At 38.1% G+C, this 19,944-nt stretch overlaps 1 protein-coding gene across 4 annotated transcripts in view; it reads left to right on the forward strand.

Moving 5' to 3' along the window:
- Window positions 1-19,944, forward strand: part of ZFPM2 (zinc finger protein, FOG family member 2) — a 306,033-nt gene that overhangs the window by 137,567 nt on the left and 148,522 nt on the right. For all 4 annotated transcript variants that reach the window (XM_064394359.1, XM_064394332.1, XM_064394340.1 and 1 more), the window contains one exon: window positions 7,874-7,992. In XM_064394359.1, coding sequence (XP_064250429.1) covers window positions 7,874-7,992 — 119 coding nt within the window. The remainder of the gene's footprint in view (window positions 1-7,873; window positions 7,993-19,944) is intronic.

Raw genomic sequence — 19,944 nt, forward strand, 5'->3', positions numbered from 1 at the left:
GTCTCTGAATGCTATGCTTGTGCTGCAAAACATAGTGCACATTTGCATCAGTGAAGTTAGCTGTGTATTTCAGTTTGTGTATCCATACCTGAAGTCACATCAACCAGTTAGTGTTGTGGGCATAGCTGGAGCCTGCTGTAAACTAGATAACCAGTAATAAAACTTTTTCTCAAAAAAGTTTTATGGCACACGTGGTGATCTGGTTACTTGGATGTAGAGAATGGGTTTGACCAAATGTCGGGTGAAATCACATCTCTGGGTGCAGTGTAGACACACTTCAGTTTTTCAGTTTAGCCAGGATGCAGCATGCTTTGGCTAGAAAATACTAGTGTTTGTATTCTAATTCTAAATGGGAATTCATGCACTTCTCTTGTGTTTCAGGTTTGGAGAAAGATGTTTCTTCTCTTACTTGGCAAGTTTTCTGCATCCCAATTTTCTTGAATATCTTATGATCCTCTTTTTCCAGGTGCTGTCTTTGTGTCCTGATCAGACCCGACCTGAGTCTTCAGATGGCTGTTTCCCTAGACTTCTCTCTTGCTTTGTTTCTTAAATTTATTTCTGCCCTCTCTCTCTGCCTTCCCCCCACCCCACATCCTTCTGTGCTCTTCTTTTCTCTGAAAATCTTTGCCTAGGCTTTCCCTGTCCTCACTTTCACAATATTTGTTCCTTCCCTTTATTGCCTGATGTAGGACAGCGCTGTTGCAGATAAGGATAGCACCTGCACTCTCTGCCATTTGCAGTGCTAGCAGCAGGTAGAAGAGATAAAGAAACTCTGCTTCTGACTTTCAGGGCCCTAAAGAAAGGTAGGGAGCAGCAAGTTTTTTGTTATAGAAAACAGAGAAGGGTTTTCATTTGTCATCCTTACCTAGAGTGCACAGCTGCCCAATCAATACTCCTGGGGGAGTATTGTCAAGATGCAGCGATGTTAGGGAGCTGAGTTAGGCATGAAGCAGCTCGTGGCAGCTTCTCCTGCATGGCCTTTGCTATCTAGAGCTGCTTCTAAGCAATGGCAAAGATCACTAGGTTAGAGCCACAAGTACCTCCAGCCTGTTTTTGTGTCTACTTCCCTCATGGCTGAGGTTTGGTTCACTCTATTCCTTAAGTGGGATGTATACTGGAAGGATCAGGGCTGGGGGAAGGAGTCACTGGTGGGTGGCAATAATTTCAGAAAAGAAAAAAAGGAAGCTATGTTCAGAAGCCCTCCACCACCTCAGAGCCAGCAGAATAGCAGCCCTCCCTCCAGGGTGACTCCAATCCAGAGCTGTTTTCTCAGTTTTCAGTCCCGAGTCTGTTCTGCCTTCTATCTTATCCTAACGTTGTCCTACCCCATCTTTTGGGAAGCAACATGAAGTTTTACCTTTGCTTGTGGACAACCTAAATAACCTCTGGTTTTGCCAAGACCCCTGAGAATGTTGTTTTCGTAGCAAAGCAAATGATAAAATTTCTGTCAAAGTTTGACTGTAATTTAGTCCATTACTGCTTGTACTCAGTGTGAATTTGTCTCATATGTGTCTTCCTAGTAAGATAACTACAATTTTTGAATCCCCCAGTAGACTTGTCATGCTGCAAATCACACTGTATTTTGACACTGCCCAGGTTGTCTTGCTCTGGAGTCAGTGCACTGACTGCAGAATGGATAGTGTATTGTCCACTGTGAGAATTAGGTAACAGGATGTATTAAATCCCTGACAAGCACAATGTGAGGTGATTTGCCATTTTCAGGGATTTTTAAATTGAAGGTGGTGAGATGCTGGAACAGGTTGCCCAGAGGTGGTAGATGTCCCATCCCTAGAAACATTCAAGGTCAGGTTAAACAGGGCTCTGAATGACCTGATCTAATTGAAGATGACCCTTCTTGGTGAAGGAAGGTAGGACTAGATTACCTTAAAGGGTCCTTTCCAACCCTATTCAAAAACCTATTACATGATTCTATGAATTGTCTGTTACCTAATATTCTTCCACAATAACAGAGGCAAGCATCTCATCAATGCTGGAAGAGGATTTGTTCATTCATTCATTCACTCATTCATTAATTCATTCATCATGAAGTGCCGTAGCACAGCATATTTTGGGTTACTGCCTCAAAGTCACAGTTATTTGTTTCTGGATTTTGGACTATTGAATGAGTCCTGTGGAAAGAGAATGTTACTGTTTTACCATTTCCATTACGTTATCTTTTCCAGTGCAATTACCAACTAATTCAAAGCTCTTTGTGTTAAGCTAATAGCTTTTGACTCTCTGCTGTCAGCCACTCCTCTTTGTGCACTTTCTGCACAGTTTACCAGTTCCCTTACCACTTACCTATGAAGAACATTTATTTTTTCTCTTAGTAGAGGCTCATCATAGACAAATCATTAAATGGAACATCAAAAAGATCCCATCTGTTAGAGTTGCATATGGGTAAGATCACAATTATCGAAAGCCTCTTTTTTTCCCTTATGCTTATCCGTACAATAAATGTAGTTGTCAGCAGGATAAGTTCACGCATCGGATAAGGTCACAATTTCATTTAGTGACAACTTCCAACAGCGTGAACTTACAAGGTTCGATTTATTAAAGAGTCAGAAGGGATAAGATCACTGCATGGCCAGCCTGATTTATCAGGGTTTGACTGGAGTACTTGAATAGAGAATGTCGTATTTCAAGTTTATGTTCAAAACTGTAGTTTAGTGTGTGTTATGTCTCACAGACTTGAAAATTGAGGGAGGAGAATTTACAGGAAGTATCTCAATAATGCAGTTTATGTCTGCCAAACAAGTGTGTGAACACTGAATATTGGAGCTACCTTATTAAGAATCACAGAAGTGGAAATGGGATAGTTCTCCACTATCAGTGAATTGCTATGTGCAGACCTGCGCATATTAGTTTGTTATAATGGAAGCAATCACCAGCCAAATATTAATTGCAGATTCTTCCTGTGCATATAGGATGGCAGGCAAATGCTGGCTTCTGGGTTGGGCAGCACTTAACAACTGAGGGTGTTTTTAACTAGCTCGCTCTGACTTCAGAGCAGTCCTTGTTTGAAACTACAACACACACAATTTCTCTGCCATGCAGAAATACTCATTAGAGAGCCAGGTGGCTGTGGACTGGAAATATGCAAAGAAGGAGCCATTTGCTTGTGGAAATTGGTAGAGCCCCATGATGACAAATAACCAGTCTCTAATTGTAGCAGAGGAAGGGCTTACTCGTTGTTTTGAACTGACTCCACTTAGAAAGCTATTTTAAATTAAGAAAAAAACCCAAAACCTAATGCCCAAAGCTATCAGTGACTTGCTTAGAAGTCTTAAATGCATATGAATCTGGATACAGTTATTTCTGAATCTAGTTCTCCTTATGTCCCACAAAAGCTGTTCATCATTCACCTTCAGATATATACTCCTTTGTTTCTTACTCCAGAATGTAAGTAGATGGATGAAAGCCAGTATTATTTTGTTTCAGAAATACTATATATAGTTGAATTTTTTCTGGTAGTCAGACTGTGGTCAAATCCTGTTAGGGCCAAAAGCTCCTGTTGGATTCCTGTGTACTCTGTGTTTTGTGGAGAGGTTTTTTTTTTTAAAGGATCCTGATTGTCCTGTAAAAGAACACAAAGCTAAACTGACCTCTCTACCTTCTGTTTAATGAAAGCCCTGTGTGGCATGCCTGAAACAATATATGCATGTATGAAAAGAATCCTAAATTGAGTCCTTTCATTCTGGTTTCCTAGCCACCAAGGTGGCCTAATATCTTAAAAGCCATGGGATGTTTTATAGCTGTACCAGTGAGTCATGACTTGAGGCTTCTTTTACAGTGCAGCTATCATAAGTCTTTGAGTAATCACAGACTTTAAAAGTATGCTACATCAACAAGATAAGAGAAACAGCCCACAGCACTAACAGCATTATCTTTTACCAAAATTGATTAGCCCATACTATGTGTCTCAAATATTTTGTATAAACTTACTCAGCAAGCTGGAAATAAATGTGTTCCTGAAGAACAAGCTGGGGAAAAAAAAGCCCCAAAAAAACCACTTGCTCCATAGCAAGGAAAGGGCAAGTAAATACCACTAAATGAAATGTCTCTTAATTTTTTACCTTACTCACAAAAACTAAAAGCAGAGCATCACTTCCTCTCTACTTGCTGCTTCTGTCACACTTCTTGCTGTCCTTTTCGATCGGAGAGCTGACAAGTCTGGGATGAAAAGAGTAAAACTGATTCTCTACTTCGCATGGAAATTATGAGTATATCCCATATTTTATTCCAGGGAAGGAAGTAGAAAGGAGTTCTGTTATAATTTGCTGTTGTGAAGGAACTTGTATTCAGTACTGAGATAGTCTGTTGCGATTCCTGATTACTTGAGGTGCCTAACAGTGTTTGGCACAGAATTTTCTGCTTCCTTTGAGTTTGAACATGGATTAAAGAAGGCTGCAGCAGCTTTTCATCCTTTTATTTTCTTTTCCTCCCCACATGTTGGAATTTCCATGGACCAGTATGTGTGAAGAGTCAGTACCAGCTGAGTCTTTGCACTTCTTACTGTGAGCGGTGATACAGCAATGAAGTCTCAGATCCTCTTCCTTCTCCTGATGTAATCTGTGAAGATTCTGAGCAGTTGTGCAGAGGATGGTAGCTGTAGAGAGCACTTCAGATTTACATCTGAACTTCCTCTGGGGCTGAAGGGGAAAATCTTGTCTTGCTGACAGATTTTTCAAAGCCTTTTAATTAAGAGTCACAGGGTGAGGTTCTCATTTTCCAGCAAACACCCTTGAAGTCACACATTACATAGGGCCACAGGTATGGCATTTAAACCAGCATCCCTGTGGGAAGTCAGCAGTGAGCAGGGGACAGCTGCAGTTACATCAAGTGAGAGACTGACCCCCTGTGTGCTGCAGTTGTGGTACCATTCACCAAACAGGAAATTTTAGAGGGAAAAAATGTTTTAAATAAATGCAGAGAAGTTGCAGGCAGTGTTAAATTTTTTTTCTATAAAAAACCAAAGATATTCAGTTAAAAAAAAATCTTTGCCAAGGACTAAATTGTAATGTGCTACACCTTGTATAAACATCACCAGATTGCCTCGTTTTCCCTAAAAATGCAAGCAGATTGTCCTTCTCTGCTCTGACATTCACCCATAGCTTTAAAATGGCTGCTGGTCAGTGTGACAAAAGAGAAATGTATCTTTTTTTGAGAACTGCAATAAAGAGAAACAGAAAGGTTTTGCAGCAAAACATTTCGTTACCTGTCTGCAATCTACTCCTCTTTCACAGTGTTCTAAGTGGGTGGGGAAACACAGCAGTTTCAGTACAATTCAGCATGATGTTACCCCATAGGCAGTACATTTCAAAGTATTCATATATAGTGAATATTGCCTGAACTACAGCTTTGAACTGTAACAAAAGAGAATAGGAGAGAACCTCCATAGTACCTTATTTAATTATCAACAGAGGGGAAAAAATACATCTGGGGGGAAAAAATGCTTGTTCTTATACTTGCCTCAAATCTGAACTACTTATCAGGTATAAGATTCATGTTATTAATTTTATTTAAAATATAATGTAATTATGTGTACCTTAAAACTTTGTTAGCTTTTTGGATATCAGTGGTTGATCTGCCCCAAGTTTGTCGTTCTTAATCCATTAAAAGACAGGCCTGCTTGTAAATCCACAGGTACAGATAAGGAGTCACTGTTTGACTGTGTCTGAACCCTTTTCAAATGAAAAATGTCAGTGGCAGAAAGGGAGGCTGAATTATTTTTTAAAAGGGTTTTCAAAGATTCTCATGATTCCTCTGGTATCAGTTAAATGTGACATGTCCATAGACATGGCTGTTTTTTAGTGTGTAAAAGCAAGCAAATGCTGCAGTTTTCATCTCTATGTAGAGAAAAAATGCTGCAGTATGGCTAGTGATAAACATGTTACTTTGCAATTTCTCTCTTACATAATTAACATATAAAGAGATTTTTAAAGCTAATACAATTTGTAACAATGTGACTGTGAGAAGGAAAAAATGCTTTTATGGTTGTTTGGGTTTTTTTTTTCTGTTTGGACACATATATGTCACATGTGTAAATTAGATATAATTAATCCATAAGCTTTCCTGCTCACATACTGTCTCTTAAAATGTCATAGCACTGTCATGATGAGGACTCACCCACATACACAGAAGCTTTTGTAAACCAATACAGCTCTATTTCCTAGATTTGTTCCAGTTTGCAGGAAGGATCTGATGCACGATTTTACGTAGAGTAGTTTTATAATCTGCAACACTCAGAGGTGAAATTTAGATTTCTGTGCTTGAAAATGGAAGCTGGAGCCAACTCTTCTCTTTGGAAGATGGTCAAGATTAACCCCTGTGGACAAGTAAAAGCTTTGCAGCCTGACTGCAATGTAAATCCAGGCATCCAGGGGAATGTTTAGCTGGGGGAAGTCTGTGGAGGCTGCCTGTGAGCCAGGAGGAGTTACTCACTTCCTTCAGCCCAAGGTTCATTTCACAACAACCACCCGTTCTAAATCTGGGATAAATTGACTCCTTGCACAGTTGGACTTTGCTCTGTTTGTGGAAAAGCACCATCCTTGTTTGGGGTGGAGATGTTGAGATGTGCTGATGCAAAAGACAGGAATCACTTGCATCTGTTTGGTATGGAAAGGGAGCAAGGGGCTTTAGCAGTCATGGAAAACAAATAATGAAAAAATCATGGCTTTAGCGAAGCTGAGGTGAGCTCTGCGGCTCCTGAGATCAACGGATTTTTTGCCTACCTTCAGGAAGGGCAATGCTTGGAAGTGCAAGAGCATGGAAAAAAGCAGTCAAACATCTAACAGGAAAAGTACGGATCAGCCTGTCCTTGTTCCACTGTATCCCTATGAAAGTCTGAAATCAGAATTTATTTAGAAAAGAATGCTAGAAATTGTGTATATAAATATAACTGTTGCTGTATTTTTAAATGAAACATTTTTTCTTAAAAAGTAGTCTTAGTGAAGAGACTGGTTTCAAAGAAGAGTTGTCCAGACTAGTTTTTTAATCTTGAAATAAAATGAAAAAAATATGGGGTGGGAAAGGTGGTGACTGAATTTTATTTTTCCCTCAATGAGAATGATGAATTGTGTTATGCTTTCTCTTTACTGAAAAATCCAGAAAAGTTAAGGTGAGCTAAAGCAAATATTTCTCTTTTAAGTGGTTAATTTTGACGTCTTTGCATTCAAAAAGAAAATTTATTCAAAATAAAAATATATCATGTACTAAAAATAATTATGCAATTCAAAAATTCATCATACAGCTTTCCCATTACATTCACTTATTTTGTCTTATAACATTAAGCTAAAAATTAAAATTATTTTTTGTTTAATTCTGAAATGTTACTGCCTGTAAAATCTCAAAAGTTCAAAATCCTTTTGTAATTGCAGTAAATGCTTTTAGTAGTATCTTGGAGGTGTAGTGAATTTTTTATGGCTATATGCTGTTTTTCTCAAATATTTAGTTGCTGCATGCTTCAAAATGTGATCTTGTGCAGCAAAATGCATCAAGGAGGGTAATGTACCAGGTGTGGCTGCTGTTGGACTCTCTTTTCAGCTGTCATTTCCCCCTTCCTCAGCACTTCTTAAGAACTCTTATGGAATGCTATTCTGAATAAAATTGCTTTCAAACTAATGTGTGTGAAAAGATGCAAGAAAGGAATGAGACTTTCTGAACCAAATTTGAATATAATTATAAGGGAAAAAGGTTTGTTTTTTCTTTTGCAGGATGACAAGATCAGTTGTTTTTCAGACAAGCATAATTAATTCTCATTATATTGGTCCTCAGAACATTGTGCTTGTAAAACCAACACAAAGGGAGAGGTGGTTGTTGTCAAGGCATGAGTGAAAGTACTCTCAACACTGCTTGTTTTCTTTGTTTGCAGGAGAGTTGGAGGTGGTCCAGAAAGACGGGGAGCGCAAGATTCAGAGCCGGCAGCAGCTTCCGGTCGGAACAACATGGGGGCCTTTCACTGGGAAGATGGATCTGAATAATAACACCTTGGTATGTAAAGCTCCAGGACGCTTCTCTTTGTTGTACTGTGTGTCATGTGTGTCATTCTTCAGGGAACAGCCTGAATTGCTCCTCAGACGGAGCGTTTGAAATCAGGCATTGTTAGCTTTAACGGACAGTGGTATTTGGCTCTTCTCCAATTTGTTCATCTATGGCAACCATCCACATGAAGTTATTTGGAGCACAGGTTAATAGTGTTTAACTTGTTCTTTTGCTGAAGGGAAATGTCACTTCCTTGTTTGCTGAACCAAGGTGTTGTGTTCCAGTACTAATATCTGATTTTTTTGTGGCTTTTTAAATTTTTCCTAGTATTAATTGCAGAATACTTAATTTATATTAAAGAAATGTATCAAAAATAAACAATTACATTATTTTAAGAGAAAGTTAATTTAAATTTGCTTTAGTTTAATTGAACATAGCAAAATCTTCCATCAAATTTATGTTTTTTTGAAAAGTGTCAAAAGACACCTGTCATATAATGTATTCTCAAATAGCCTCATTTTTTATTCTGATTGCATAAAGTATGTAGACCATTTTACTTTAAAGTAATGATCTCACTTCAGTGCACTGAAAATCGTGTCATTTCTAGGTCTTCATTTCATCTTTGTTTGTGTTGGTTTTAAGTCTGAGCTTCAATATTATTTGTGTATAGTTCAGATTAATTTTCTGAAAATATCAGGAAGGAAACAACTAATATCTCCAGAAAGGTTTAAACAGTCTTGGAACATGCATTGCCCTGTGGGATACTTCTGAAGAACAGTTATCTGCAGCTGGATCACTGTTTGCTGTTGCAGACCTTGCATTGCATGTATTTAGCATAAAGACATGTGGGAGAGTTTCACAGGAAGGGATTACAGACATTTTGGGTACACATCTCTGTACTGCAAATGGAGAAACTGAGACTCCCAGTGTTCCCCAGCACTGGGTGTTGTCCTGCCCTTGCAGGAGCTGAAGAGAGTGAGGAGTGCTGAATTGCAGATGTATCATCTGGGACAGTGTGAGAGAGGGCTTGTGTGGACAAGGGAGAAAAAGGGGGAAATTGATTTTCTTCAACTCCTCCCTGGAGGACCCATGCCTATATAATGGAGTTCCCTTTCTAAGGGTTACTGGATAGGATGCATGCTACTTTCTGTAAATATGCATATTAAAATTTGAGTGAAGCGTTATTCTGAGTACATAGAATAGTATAGTATAGATATAATGCATAGCAGACATTTAAAATCTTACTATTTTGTACTCTCTAATGTAATTTATTCATCAAATGGTGCTAAGAAATGTTGCAGAAGAGGCATGGAAACGGTCTAAGTTTTCAAGACTTCAGTATTCCCAATCCAGATCAGGTTTCCCATTCAGACACCTGAATAAAGAACAGATTTTCAGAAGTACTGCAGAGTCAAAGCATCTTATTTGTTAGAAAGGAAAAAGTGAAAAATTTGAACTTGTCTCATTTTCTACATACATTTAATTTTTATTTCTTCATCTATTTTATTATTGGCTTGTCATCACTCTGAAAATGTTTTTCCTAAAAGGCCATATGTGAAACCACCTGTAATTTAAATAATTTTTTGAATCCCAGTATAACTGATTTCATTACCTTTCATATATCAGAAATCTTAGTCCTGTTGTAGCGCAAAATGTCTCCAGAATCCATATTGTAGAGAAATGCTAGTTTGGTTTTGTTCACTTGTACCACTTCATCAGGTATCTACAACATGAAGATAATGTTTAAGTATGGGAGGTGGTATTGATTGTCCCTTCTCTACAAAATTTATCTTTATCAGATATTCTTAGAATGCATTTACAACACGTCAACATGTCAGAAGCCAATCATATAATCATATTCTCCCTTAATAGCACAGGAATGTTTTAAGTTCTGTTATTGCTTTTTAAATTTGGACAAATACCATTTTTGCTATATCAAAACATTTAGCTGAGATAGTTAGGTTTTAATGAACTGGTAATGCAGTGTGCTGAACTGCCTTTAATTTTTTTTGTTGTAATGGGATAGAACAGCTTTCTCAGTATATTTCACAGAGATGTGTGATGAAAATCTTCAGGACTTTTCTCACTAAACTGGAAAAATACTTTTTTATTGTCAAATTAAAAATCATGAAGTCTATTTTTCATAATACTTGAAAGATTTTAAATTCATTTTGCCTACAAATATAGACACATTTGGAAATCTGAAAAAAGTTCCTGTAACCAGCATTTTAGTTCTCAGAAATATTTTTTGTCCCCTGAGCAACTCCATTTCTTGAAAAAGTCAAAACTGAACTGGGTATCATTTTGAGCAATCTGATTTAACTTCGAAGTTGCATCTGACTTTGAAGTTTGCCCCGCTTTGAACAGGACTTTGGATTGGATGACCTCCAGAAATCTCTTCCAACCTGAGTTATTCTCTGATTCTAAGTATTTTTTTCTTTTTCCTAAACATCGGATGTTTTCTGTAATCCTACATTTGTTACTTTAAAATGCTGTGTGAAGAAATGCAAACCTTTTGATGCAACTTTAATTTGCTGTTAAAGCAACAAAACTCCTACATCAGAAATACCAGTTTCTACATAGTTTTCTTTTATCTTTTTTTGTCTTGAAATTATTCTGGGGTTTTTTTATGTTTTTTTTGACCCATTTGATTACTTATCTCACTATTGTAAATGTTCTCACTTGTTCATCGGGGAAGTTGGAATTCTTTACTTACGTTATTTATATCTGTTTTGGGAAGCTCATTTGGGTAGAGCCTCACATGCCTAGAATTCAATCAAACTTCCACATGAGGACCTGAAAACAAGTTTATTTCTTTTCTGAATGACAGCCTCAAACATTATACTGCTATAAACACCAAATTTTTTGGAGAAGAGTTTTAATGTGGCTTATTTTGTATAGAGAGGAAAGGAAAGAAAAATTCAGAGATCCCCATATGAGTAAATATCACAACTTTTGCAGCTACTACCTTTATTGGGAAGTCAGTTTGTGTCTTACTATAAGTATCTTACCTGACTGTACTGTTTAGTGATTGCAGTGTGACAGCGCCTCACAGGATTCATTCATGCTGTAACAGTCAGAGCTTACTTATTCCCCTTGCACTCTGCACTGAATGCAGCCTGTACATGTAATATCTTCTTGTTTCCATCAGTGCTGCATTGCTGAATATGGTCTTGCTGCTGTTGGCTCATGAGATGGAGCACGTTAATTAATTCAGCACGGTATTTAATTGAGTCACCGTGCCAGATGTCAATTACATTTTAGATCTTTCAAGTTTCTGTCTTGAAATATGTTAGCAGTACACATACTCACAGACTAGTGGAAGACTGGGTACCTTGAACAAAAATTAGTTTAATGCTGTTCACAATTGCAATAGGAATACGAGGTGTTGATATTATCAACAGTGTTGAAGCTCTGTTGGGAAATATGGTAGAGCAAGATCCACATCAGGACTGAAGAATACTCAAACTAAAGGTAGACTTGAAAGAGCTCAATGACTAATGAAGTTCTTAATTTTTCTCATCTAAGAGTTTAGCAAATAGTCATGAATTACATACAATTGCATTTTGAAATAAGGAATGCTATTATTACGGTTACTGTTGATGAAACAGTCTACATGCAGCCAGCAGAAAATCTTAAAATGTTGTTTTAGCAAGTCAGTCTTGGATCTTAAAATTTGTCTGCACATTTAAGTTATATTTCAGTTTGACCTTAAGAACTTCCTATATAATTCTTAAATATTTGTAGATATCTATATAGATATTTCTGTTACATTTAAAGCAATAGATCTCCTATTTAGATACTTTAAATATCTGTTCCTGTAATTTTGCCAAACTACCAAAATTTCTCTGCTCTCAGCTGCATGCATATCTGTCACCACAATTGGGCATGGAGTTTACTGCCTTCCATTTCCTTCCACTACTTTCACTTTCTATCCGCTGTTCGGTAATAATTGGGTAGTTCCTAGAAAATTAAATGTGTAGAAATATCTTTTCAAGCCTAGAAAATGAACATCTACGTGTTTCCAGATTCTGCTTGAGATTTAATATATCTCCCTGTTTAGAAAAACAGACCCATGAAGAGTTTGAACAATACTACTGGCTGTCTACAGCTGGTGAGAACTCAGCTGTAGAATGGAAGACAACACAATTTGACTGTGAAGGCTCCAAATCTGTGTCTTGCTGCATCACAGAAAATTCAGTAGTTCATGGATACCCACAAATAGATAGATATATATATATTTTGATGCATCAGACTCCTAGTTTGTGATTCCTGTCTAACAGGGTTTGCACAAATGCCAAGTCTAATATCACCATGCAGGTGAAAAGAGCGGAAGACCTCTCTAGACTGGACACCTGAAAGAGGAACTGCTGGGTGCAAGCAGATCTAAATTCAAGGCACTGGCAACCTAGTTAAGAAAATACTGTTCACTTGCTTCTTTCAGCTGTAAATATTTTCCCTGTTTGAGGGGACAGCTTGATGGGAACGAGGCCCATGGAAACAAAAGCAGCCCTGAACCACGTAGCCCACAACAGATGTCGAACAGTGGTCGCTCCGGCAATAGTGTGGAGGCATTCCAAGAGGCCTTTTCCCTTGGCTGGTGCCATCTAGTTTTTGGTGTTAATCTATGCCCATGGCAGGGTTTTGCAAAGCAAAACAATGATCAGTTGTATTCAGCTCGCCATTCTCATTTCCTTGTTGCAGGGAAGAGCATGCGGGGCAGGCCTGTATGAGCCTGATAAGGAAAAGAGGATTCAATGTGGCTGTGAAGAGAATCCACAGGAGGAGAATGTGCAGGGTTGGGCCAGACAAACAGTAGGACACAGGAGGAACCCTTAAATGGGATCCGGGAGGTTCAACACCAGAGACATCTCTGGAAGCTATGCTCATGGAGCTGTTGGACTGGGTAGTGTGTGAGGGCTGAGGAGCCAAGGTTCAAAATGCAGTAAAGTTATTCGCTCACTGGCTGGTCACTTTGGGTCAGAAACCTCATGTCTGTAGTAGACAGTGACTTTCAATCTTCAGAGTTGCAGCACAAGGGTTTTCTGGGGACTTGTGTTGGAGGTGCTGCATGGCAACAGAGGGGCTGTAGTCTGTCCATAGTCAGGCTGTAGCCAGTCCTTAGTTTATTTTTCTCATATTCAGATATGGAGAGGGATAAGATAGATTTTATCTTTAGATATTTAATTGCAAATGGAGAATTTGGCTCTTAATAGCACAGAGACATTTTTATATTTAGTTACCAAAAATAGTGTACTGAGTAATGAACCTTGATTCTCATCTTTGTTATATTACTTTTATTCCTTTAAATATTTCAAGTGACTGCAAAAACATTTCTTTCTCAGTTTTTCTACTGTTAGTGTCAGTCTCTTTCATGTATTGAACTAGATGGAACTTCCTTCCGTCCCAAACATGAGCAGATGTTATTGTTGCAGCACTTAGGACAGCACATGATGTCACCCAACAGCTCTGTGTTGATGTGCTGTGCATGTGTTGGGATTGGCTGCTTAGAATCAGAACCCTTAAAGCTGGAAAACACCTCTAAGATCATCAAGTCCAACTGTTCATCTAGCAGCACTGTGTTCACCACTGAACTGTGTCCCCCTGTAACACATTCAAATGTCTCTTGAACACCTTGGGGATGGTGATGCCACCACTTCTCTGGACAGCCTGTTCCAATGCCTGCCAAAGTGAAGAAACGTTTCCTCATATCTAGTGTAAACCTCCTCTGGCACAACTTGAGGCCTTCCTACAATCTGAAGTATTCAAAAAAGTATTGAGATATGCCAAGATGTCCACATGGCCATCGACAATAATCTTTGAGAGCGTATCCCCTCACATTACTTCAACTTTTACCAAGTGTTCTCCCATTTATATAGACATGTAGTTTAGCAGAATGCAATGAAAAAAGAACCATTTTTAAAACTTTTGTGTACAATTGTACTTTAGATGCTTAAAAAAAAAGTTATTTCTGCTCTTTTATTTACATTTGCACACATTTAAAACACCTTGTTTTGGAAAAATTCAAAAGCATTTTTTTCCAACTTGCAGAAGTAGTTTCCAGGTCTCAGATAGGGGATGAAACAACATAGTACAGTATAGGAGAAACTTAATCCTTCTCTTCTGTCTAAATGCTATTTGTACACTGGTGTTAGCACTGCATACCATACCTTAGCCTTCATTTTAAGTTATTAAATCTTTAAAGAACATGCAAGTAGGACAGGATTCATTCCTTCTTTTCTTTTTTTTTTTTTTTCATTTATTTTGAAAAATAAATGCCTTTTTTGAGACTACATGTACCCATGGTTCATTTTGACTCCTGTTTATAAAAACAGCAGAACTTTAACATTTCTTTGAAACCATCATTGGTCATTTTTAAAGGTTTTTAACAATAATTCAGTTACTTGGTTCTTGCTGTGAGCATCTCCATGAAGCAGAATTTACCCTAATACTATTGTAATTAAGCAGTAGACTTTACCAATCATTCCCATTAAACTAACTCAGTTCCCTGGGAGAAAACTCAATAAACTGTCTGTCCTATTTTGGCAAGCTTCATTTCAGTAGGGGGTCCTTCTGAGAGTGGGAATGTATCCCAGGACACATTGTCAGGCAGCTGCTGAAAGCAGAGCAAGGGGATGGTTCTGCAGAAGAGATGAGACAAAGTCAGGAGCCTGGGACAGAAAAAAAGGCAAGAAAATTTGGTCCAGAGCTTCCCAGACAGCAGTAGAGGGAGATCTCCAGGTGCCAGGCTCTTGCATTTTAGGATGTGGGAAAAAGAGAGAGAAGAAAAGCTGCTTAATTAGAGAATCATTGCAATAAACTTCAGTAGTAATATATTTTTGTGCTTTAAGATTCTGTGTAGAATCTTAAAAGTCTTCTACCTAATCTTATCTGTATCACAGGCTTTAAGACACAGATTCTTATTTTGCTGTTGTTGATTTTGCTAAATTTATAGCATAACTTTTAGAATGGGATGTAGTCTTATGTAAAAACTTCATGTAAGAAAAATAATTTATTTATCTCCATTTAAGGTAATTCACACAGCTCACTGCGCTACAATACCTGACAGTCACATGTTCTATACAAGTGTTTAAGATGAGAAATTCAGTATTAAATGTTGTCCTCTGAGGAAAATTTTTCAATTCATGCTTTCTATAATAATACTTCTTATTTATGAAACATACATATTACAGACTAAGCAGATATAAAATGCCAGATTTAAATATTCAGCAGTTTTGGAAGTTATTTTCTTCTCACTAGATGTTAACACTATCTTTTTTTATTCTGAAATAAAATTCAGTTTCTAAAATGTTGACATGTAGTTTCACATTCCTAGAACAAGCATGGGAAATTTGAGCTCCATCATTTTAGTGGCACATAAGGCTATGGAGGTGTTTGTGTCTATGAAGATGTTTGCATTGGTAAGACAAAAATTCAGTAGTTACAATGGGCACAGAACTGAAATACTAGGAGGCTTTTGCTCTCTCTTTGACCATTTAAAAAAGAAAATGTCCTGGAAGGTCTTGGGTATGTTTTTTTGCCTACTACACATAAAGCTGTGACTGCCTAAGGATAGTTAGCCTTAGGGTACACTGGTAGTGAAAAAAGCACTGAGATGCTGTTGCCTGTGGAACTGTGGTAGCACTTTGTTGCACTCAGTATGTTGTCAAGAAGTTCTGTCTGGACATACAAATGCATAAGATTATGAAAACATCAACAAATGCTTCCATAAGACTTGGGATGCCATAGTAGGCAGTTATTTGGAATAAAAGTGTACTGTAGAGAAAATCCTGGTGTGAAATGTCACATTTTGGTGGTGTTGAAATTTGTTTGTTAATAAAAAGTGCAGACCAAGGTACCATATCATAGTAACAATATTTTAAATTATTGGCTATCTTCATACAATAAATAAATTACTTAAAGGAATGGACCTGTGGATTCAGTTAAGACAGTGGCTGCTTGCTGATCACTTTCATATAGTGTGATGGAATGATCAAAATTCCAAAGATCAGTCCTCTTTCCATCTGAATATGTTTGAGAGAAGTAGCCTATAAATTTTCAAGAAGGATGGAAATTAAAGTTACTTCTGGTTGTTTCATTGCCAGCCAAATTAACTGTGTTGTGTGAAAGTGTGGGTTTGAACATTGTGAATATAAAAAACTCTCAATATTTCTAGTAAGCATTGTTAGTACAGTGTGTGTGAATACATAAATATATAATAAATGGATATTTAAAAATAAAAATGTAAAAAAATAGTAACTATATATACGTGCTTATATATATACCCACACAATGTAAGTGATTGTGAAATAGGAAAATAGCATCTTCGAGTCAGGAGGAGGTATTGAGTGTTACTAGGTCTTAACAATCTGTTTTATTTTAAATACCTTAATTTTGCTGAACTTTCCTCACCATTTGGCTTTAGCTCCTTTTCTAATGATGTTGAAACATCCCATGTCCAGTAGCAATATGAGTCCTTTTCCAGAGGCAACAAATCTACCAAAGTATGCACAAAGAAATTCAGAGCTTAGCTTGAGAAATTCAGTGCTGAGTGAAGCTTATTAATGTCCTGAACCTCATTTATCAATCCTGGAGAACAAGTTTATCAGTCTAATCCCCTGGTGGCTCCTCAGACTCCAAGGAAGCTCAAAAGACAGCCAGCTCCAGCCACAAGGGCTCCAGAGCAAAGAGAACAGGAGGCACCGTCAATTGCTGTCCTTACCTTCCCTAGCAGCCCCAGACCTGCAGCAAGGCCTGCACAGCCACTGCTCTACCTGGTGGTGTTACTTATTTATAGATTTACTTGTGTGTCCTGATACTCCAAACATGGTAAATTATATGCATAGCCTCGTTGGGGTTTATGTGGTTTCATATTTATATCGTTTTGTTGGTTGTAGCAAGCAGGGGCTTGGTCTCTTCTCCCAGGTAATCAGTGTCAGGACAAGAGGAAACCTCCTCAAGATGTGCCAGGGGAGGTTCAGGGTGGGCACTGGAGGAATTTCTTCACAAAAAGGATTGTTAAGCATTGGAACAGGCTGCCCAGGGAGGTGGGGGTTTCACCGTCCCTTGAGGTTTTCAAGGAATGACTGGATGTGGCACTTAGTGCCATGGTCTGGTGACAAGGTGGTGATCAGGGAAAGGACTAGATTTGACTGGTGATCTCAGAGGACCTTTCCAACCTAAATGATTCTGTGCTTCTGTAATAATCATGTCCCATTTTAAATAACTTAAAATTAATTAATAAACGTTTGCCCCCTTTCTTTTTATTAATGTATTTTAATGTGTTTGCAATATGCTTTACAACATTTGAATCATTAAATATAGGTTTTGAGCTCTTTTAACATATTTAGAAAATAATTGAGCTTTGCATAGACAAAATACTGTTCTTTCTGTGCTGTAAGGGAAGAATAACACTCTGAACACTACTGATGCATTTAGGAAAACTACATAACATATGAGATATCATCACAGTTTATGTAGATTATTCTCACTCTGAGAATATGTCTTATAATTTAAAATTCTTACTGTCACAGAATTCTTCCTGTCACATTATATCTTGTTTTTGACATTTGATTTCTGAAATACATAGAAGATACTATTTTAATAAAAATTTTATATACGTTGGTAATTATAATTATTACTTATGTATTTATTTAAAAGCATCTCACATTTCCCAAAACATTTCTTTTTCTTTGAAGCTTTCTTTTCCTCATGACAGTCTCTGATCTGGGGGATGGGTGGCCACTTTTTTTAAACAAGAAACTGGAACTCCTGCGATGTGTGAGGACATTAAAGACAAGTTTAGGGGAGCTGAGGGAGGTGTGCCTCGAAGCTAGGGAGGTGAGGAAGGATTCTTCCCTCTCTCTCTCTCCTGCAAGCTGTTGTCCTCACTTTTGGAAGAAAACTGGGGCAAATTAGCATAAAGGAAAGAGAGCAATAAATCATAAAACAATAGTAGATCCAAAATATCTTAGTTCCTTCTTTTCTGCTTGTGTTGAAACAGGCCTGGTTCTACTATTGCAGATTTTTAATTCTGCAGTGGACCTTATGGTAAATCTTAGTCTTACTGCTTTGCTTTTACACTGTGTCTTCCTCTTGGATGCAGTTGCATTTACTACATTAAATATTGGATTTCATTGTTTATAAACATTTGTTAAATTCGAGATCATATTCTTATCTTTTGGGACCCAGTATTTTACCTTAGTTCTGTTTCCCTTTTCACTGTGGTCAATTCACCTCCTCCAAGTCAAAATACCATCTTAATCCTGCATGCATCTGTGGTGGAGGATTTTCCTTCCTTCTTGGATCCACCTGGATCACAAACCATGCACGACATGAAGGATTGCATTGGGTGAAGCTTCCAGACTCAGCAAGGTATGGGCAAGGGAGATTTAGGTTAGCTAAGGGAAAGAGCTTCCTAATGTTAATGAGAGTGAAGAGCAGGAGGAGATGCAGGAGGTTGCAGAAAATCTGTGGCTGGTGAGTTTCAGAACAGGCTGGACCAAGACGACAGGAGTGGTGTAGGCGCAGCTGAGCTGTGGCTGAGGGAAGGAGAGGAGCAGATGACCCTGTGGCTTTTGGCAGCCTGATGCTGAGAAATGCCTGCAGCCAACTTCACTTGTTTGGCTGCCCAGAAATGCCTGCAGGTAGCTAAAATCTTTCAAGATTGGCTTTAAAAGGAGCAGAATGAGACACTGTTTTTTTGTAGAAGATGGCAGATGGGACATTACAGGAAGCTAGACAGTTGGTCATACCAGTATAGGATACTGGTTTCAAAATCTAATTGAAATATAACAAGGGCTAGCTGTGAGATAAGGAAGTAAGTTGCTATATTTCTTTGGCACGTCCCTTGTCAATTGCCTGGTTTTTTTCTTCTGAATATTCTCTCTTCCCACTCCACTTTCTTGCTAACTAAAGTTAGAATTATAGCCAATATAAAATCAGTGTAGCTTTTTCAAAACATTACTTCCAGTTCTACTGAGGATGTTGTTTCTCTAAGTTTTCTGTACTTCTTTTATAGAAATATAAGGATCATTGTCCCAGGATTCTAAGGATCATTGTCCCCAGTTTTGCACCATACATTTGCAGAGTAAGAGCAATAGTATTGCATTTTCAGGATACCAAGTGTGTGCACTTTGATCTGGCAGTACAGCATGCCTCAGGGGGTAAGCTGAATCTTGATTTTTATAGTCAGTCATTCACTATCAGATACCAGAGCCCCTATTAGACAGACTGAAAAACAGAGAATACACCCTGGGTTCAATATGGAAACATTTGCAAGGAGATTCTTGGCATCACCAGCATCCTCGGAGTTCATTTTGTGCTTCTGTGCTGGTAAATCTCTTAAATGCATGGAGAAGTGATGCCTGTGTGCAGTGAAAGACTGCATATGCATTGATTACTTTGAAACCACTTTCCCCCACCCCACCACATTCAGCAGTGGAAAATAAGAATAATATACATGTTTTGAAACTTGACCTCACAAATGTGAGATATGCTTGGTGTGGTTGTGACTCCTTAACATTCCTTGCATTCCCTGTTCCAAGTCTGGTTGTTAGTGCTTGTTGCAGGTTTAAGTGGCTTTGTAGCAGCACCTATTAGCTTGCTCTGGCTAGGAGCATACTTGGGACTAAATGGCCTTTCTGACCTCTAATAAGTATTTTCCTGTCAGTCATACCAAAGATACTTGACTATCTGTTTGTTCACTGTTACTGCCATAGCTGAGAGGTCTCCTGAACTCTTCAGAAATGCAGTCATGACATTCTCATTGTTTTCTGTGCTTCTTTGCTGTGCTGTTGGAGCACAGCATCTTGCACTTGCAGAGTGTCCTCTGGGATAATTTCAAGGTGTAGGGAAGTAAAGAGTTTTACAGGGTGGAATTTGCTGCCATGACCCACTGCAGCCTGATATTCAACCTCATGAGAGCAACAGTAGCACGCTGCCTTGGTATTCTCTCTTGAA

Source organism: Passer domesticus, chromosome 1 (genome assembly GCF_036417665.1).
Source record: "Passer domesticus isolate bPasDom1 chromosome 1, bPasDom1.hap1, whole genome shotgun sequence".
Classification (NCBI taxonomy): domain Eukaryota; kingdom Metazoa; phylum Chordata; class Aves; order Passeriformes; family Passeridae; genus Passer; species Passer domesticus.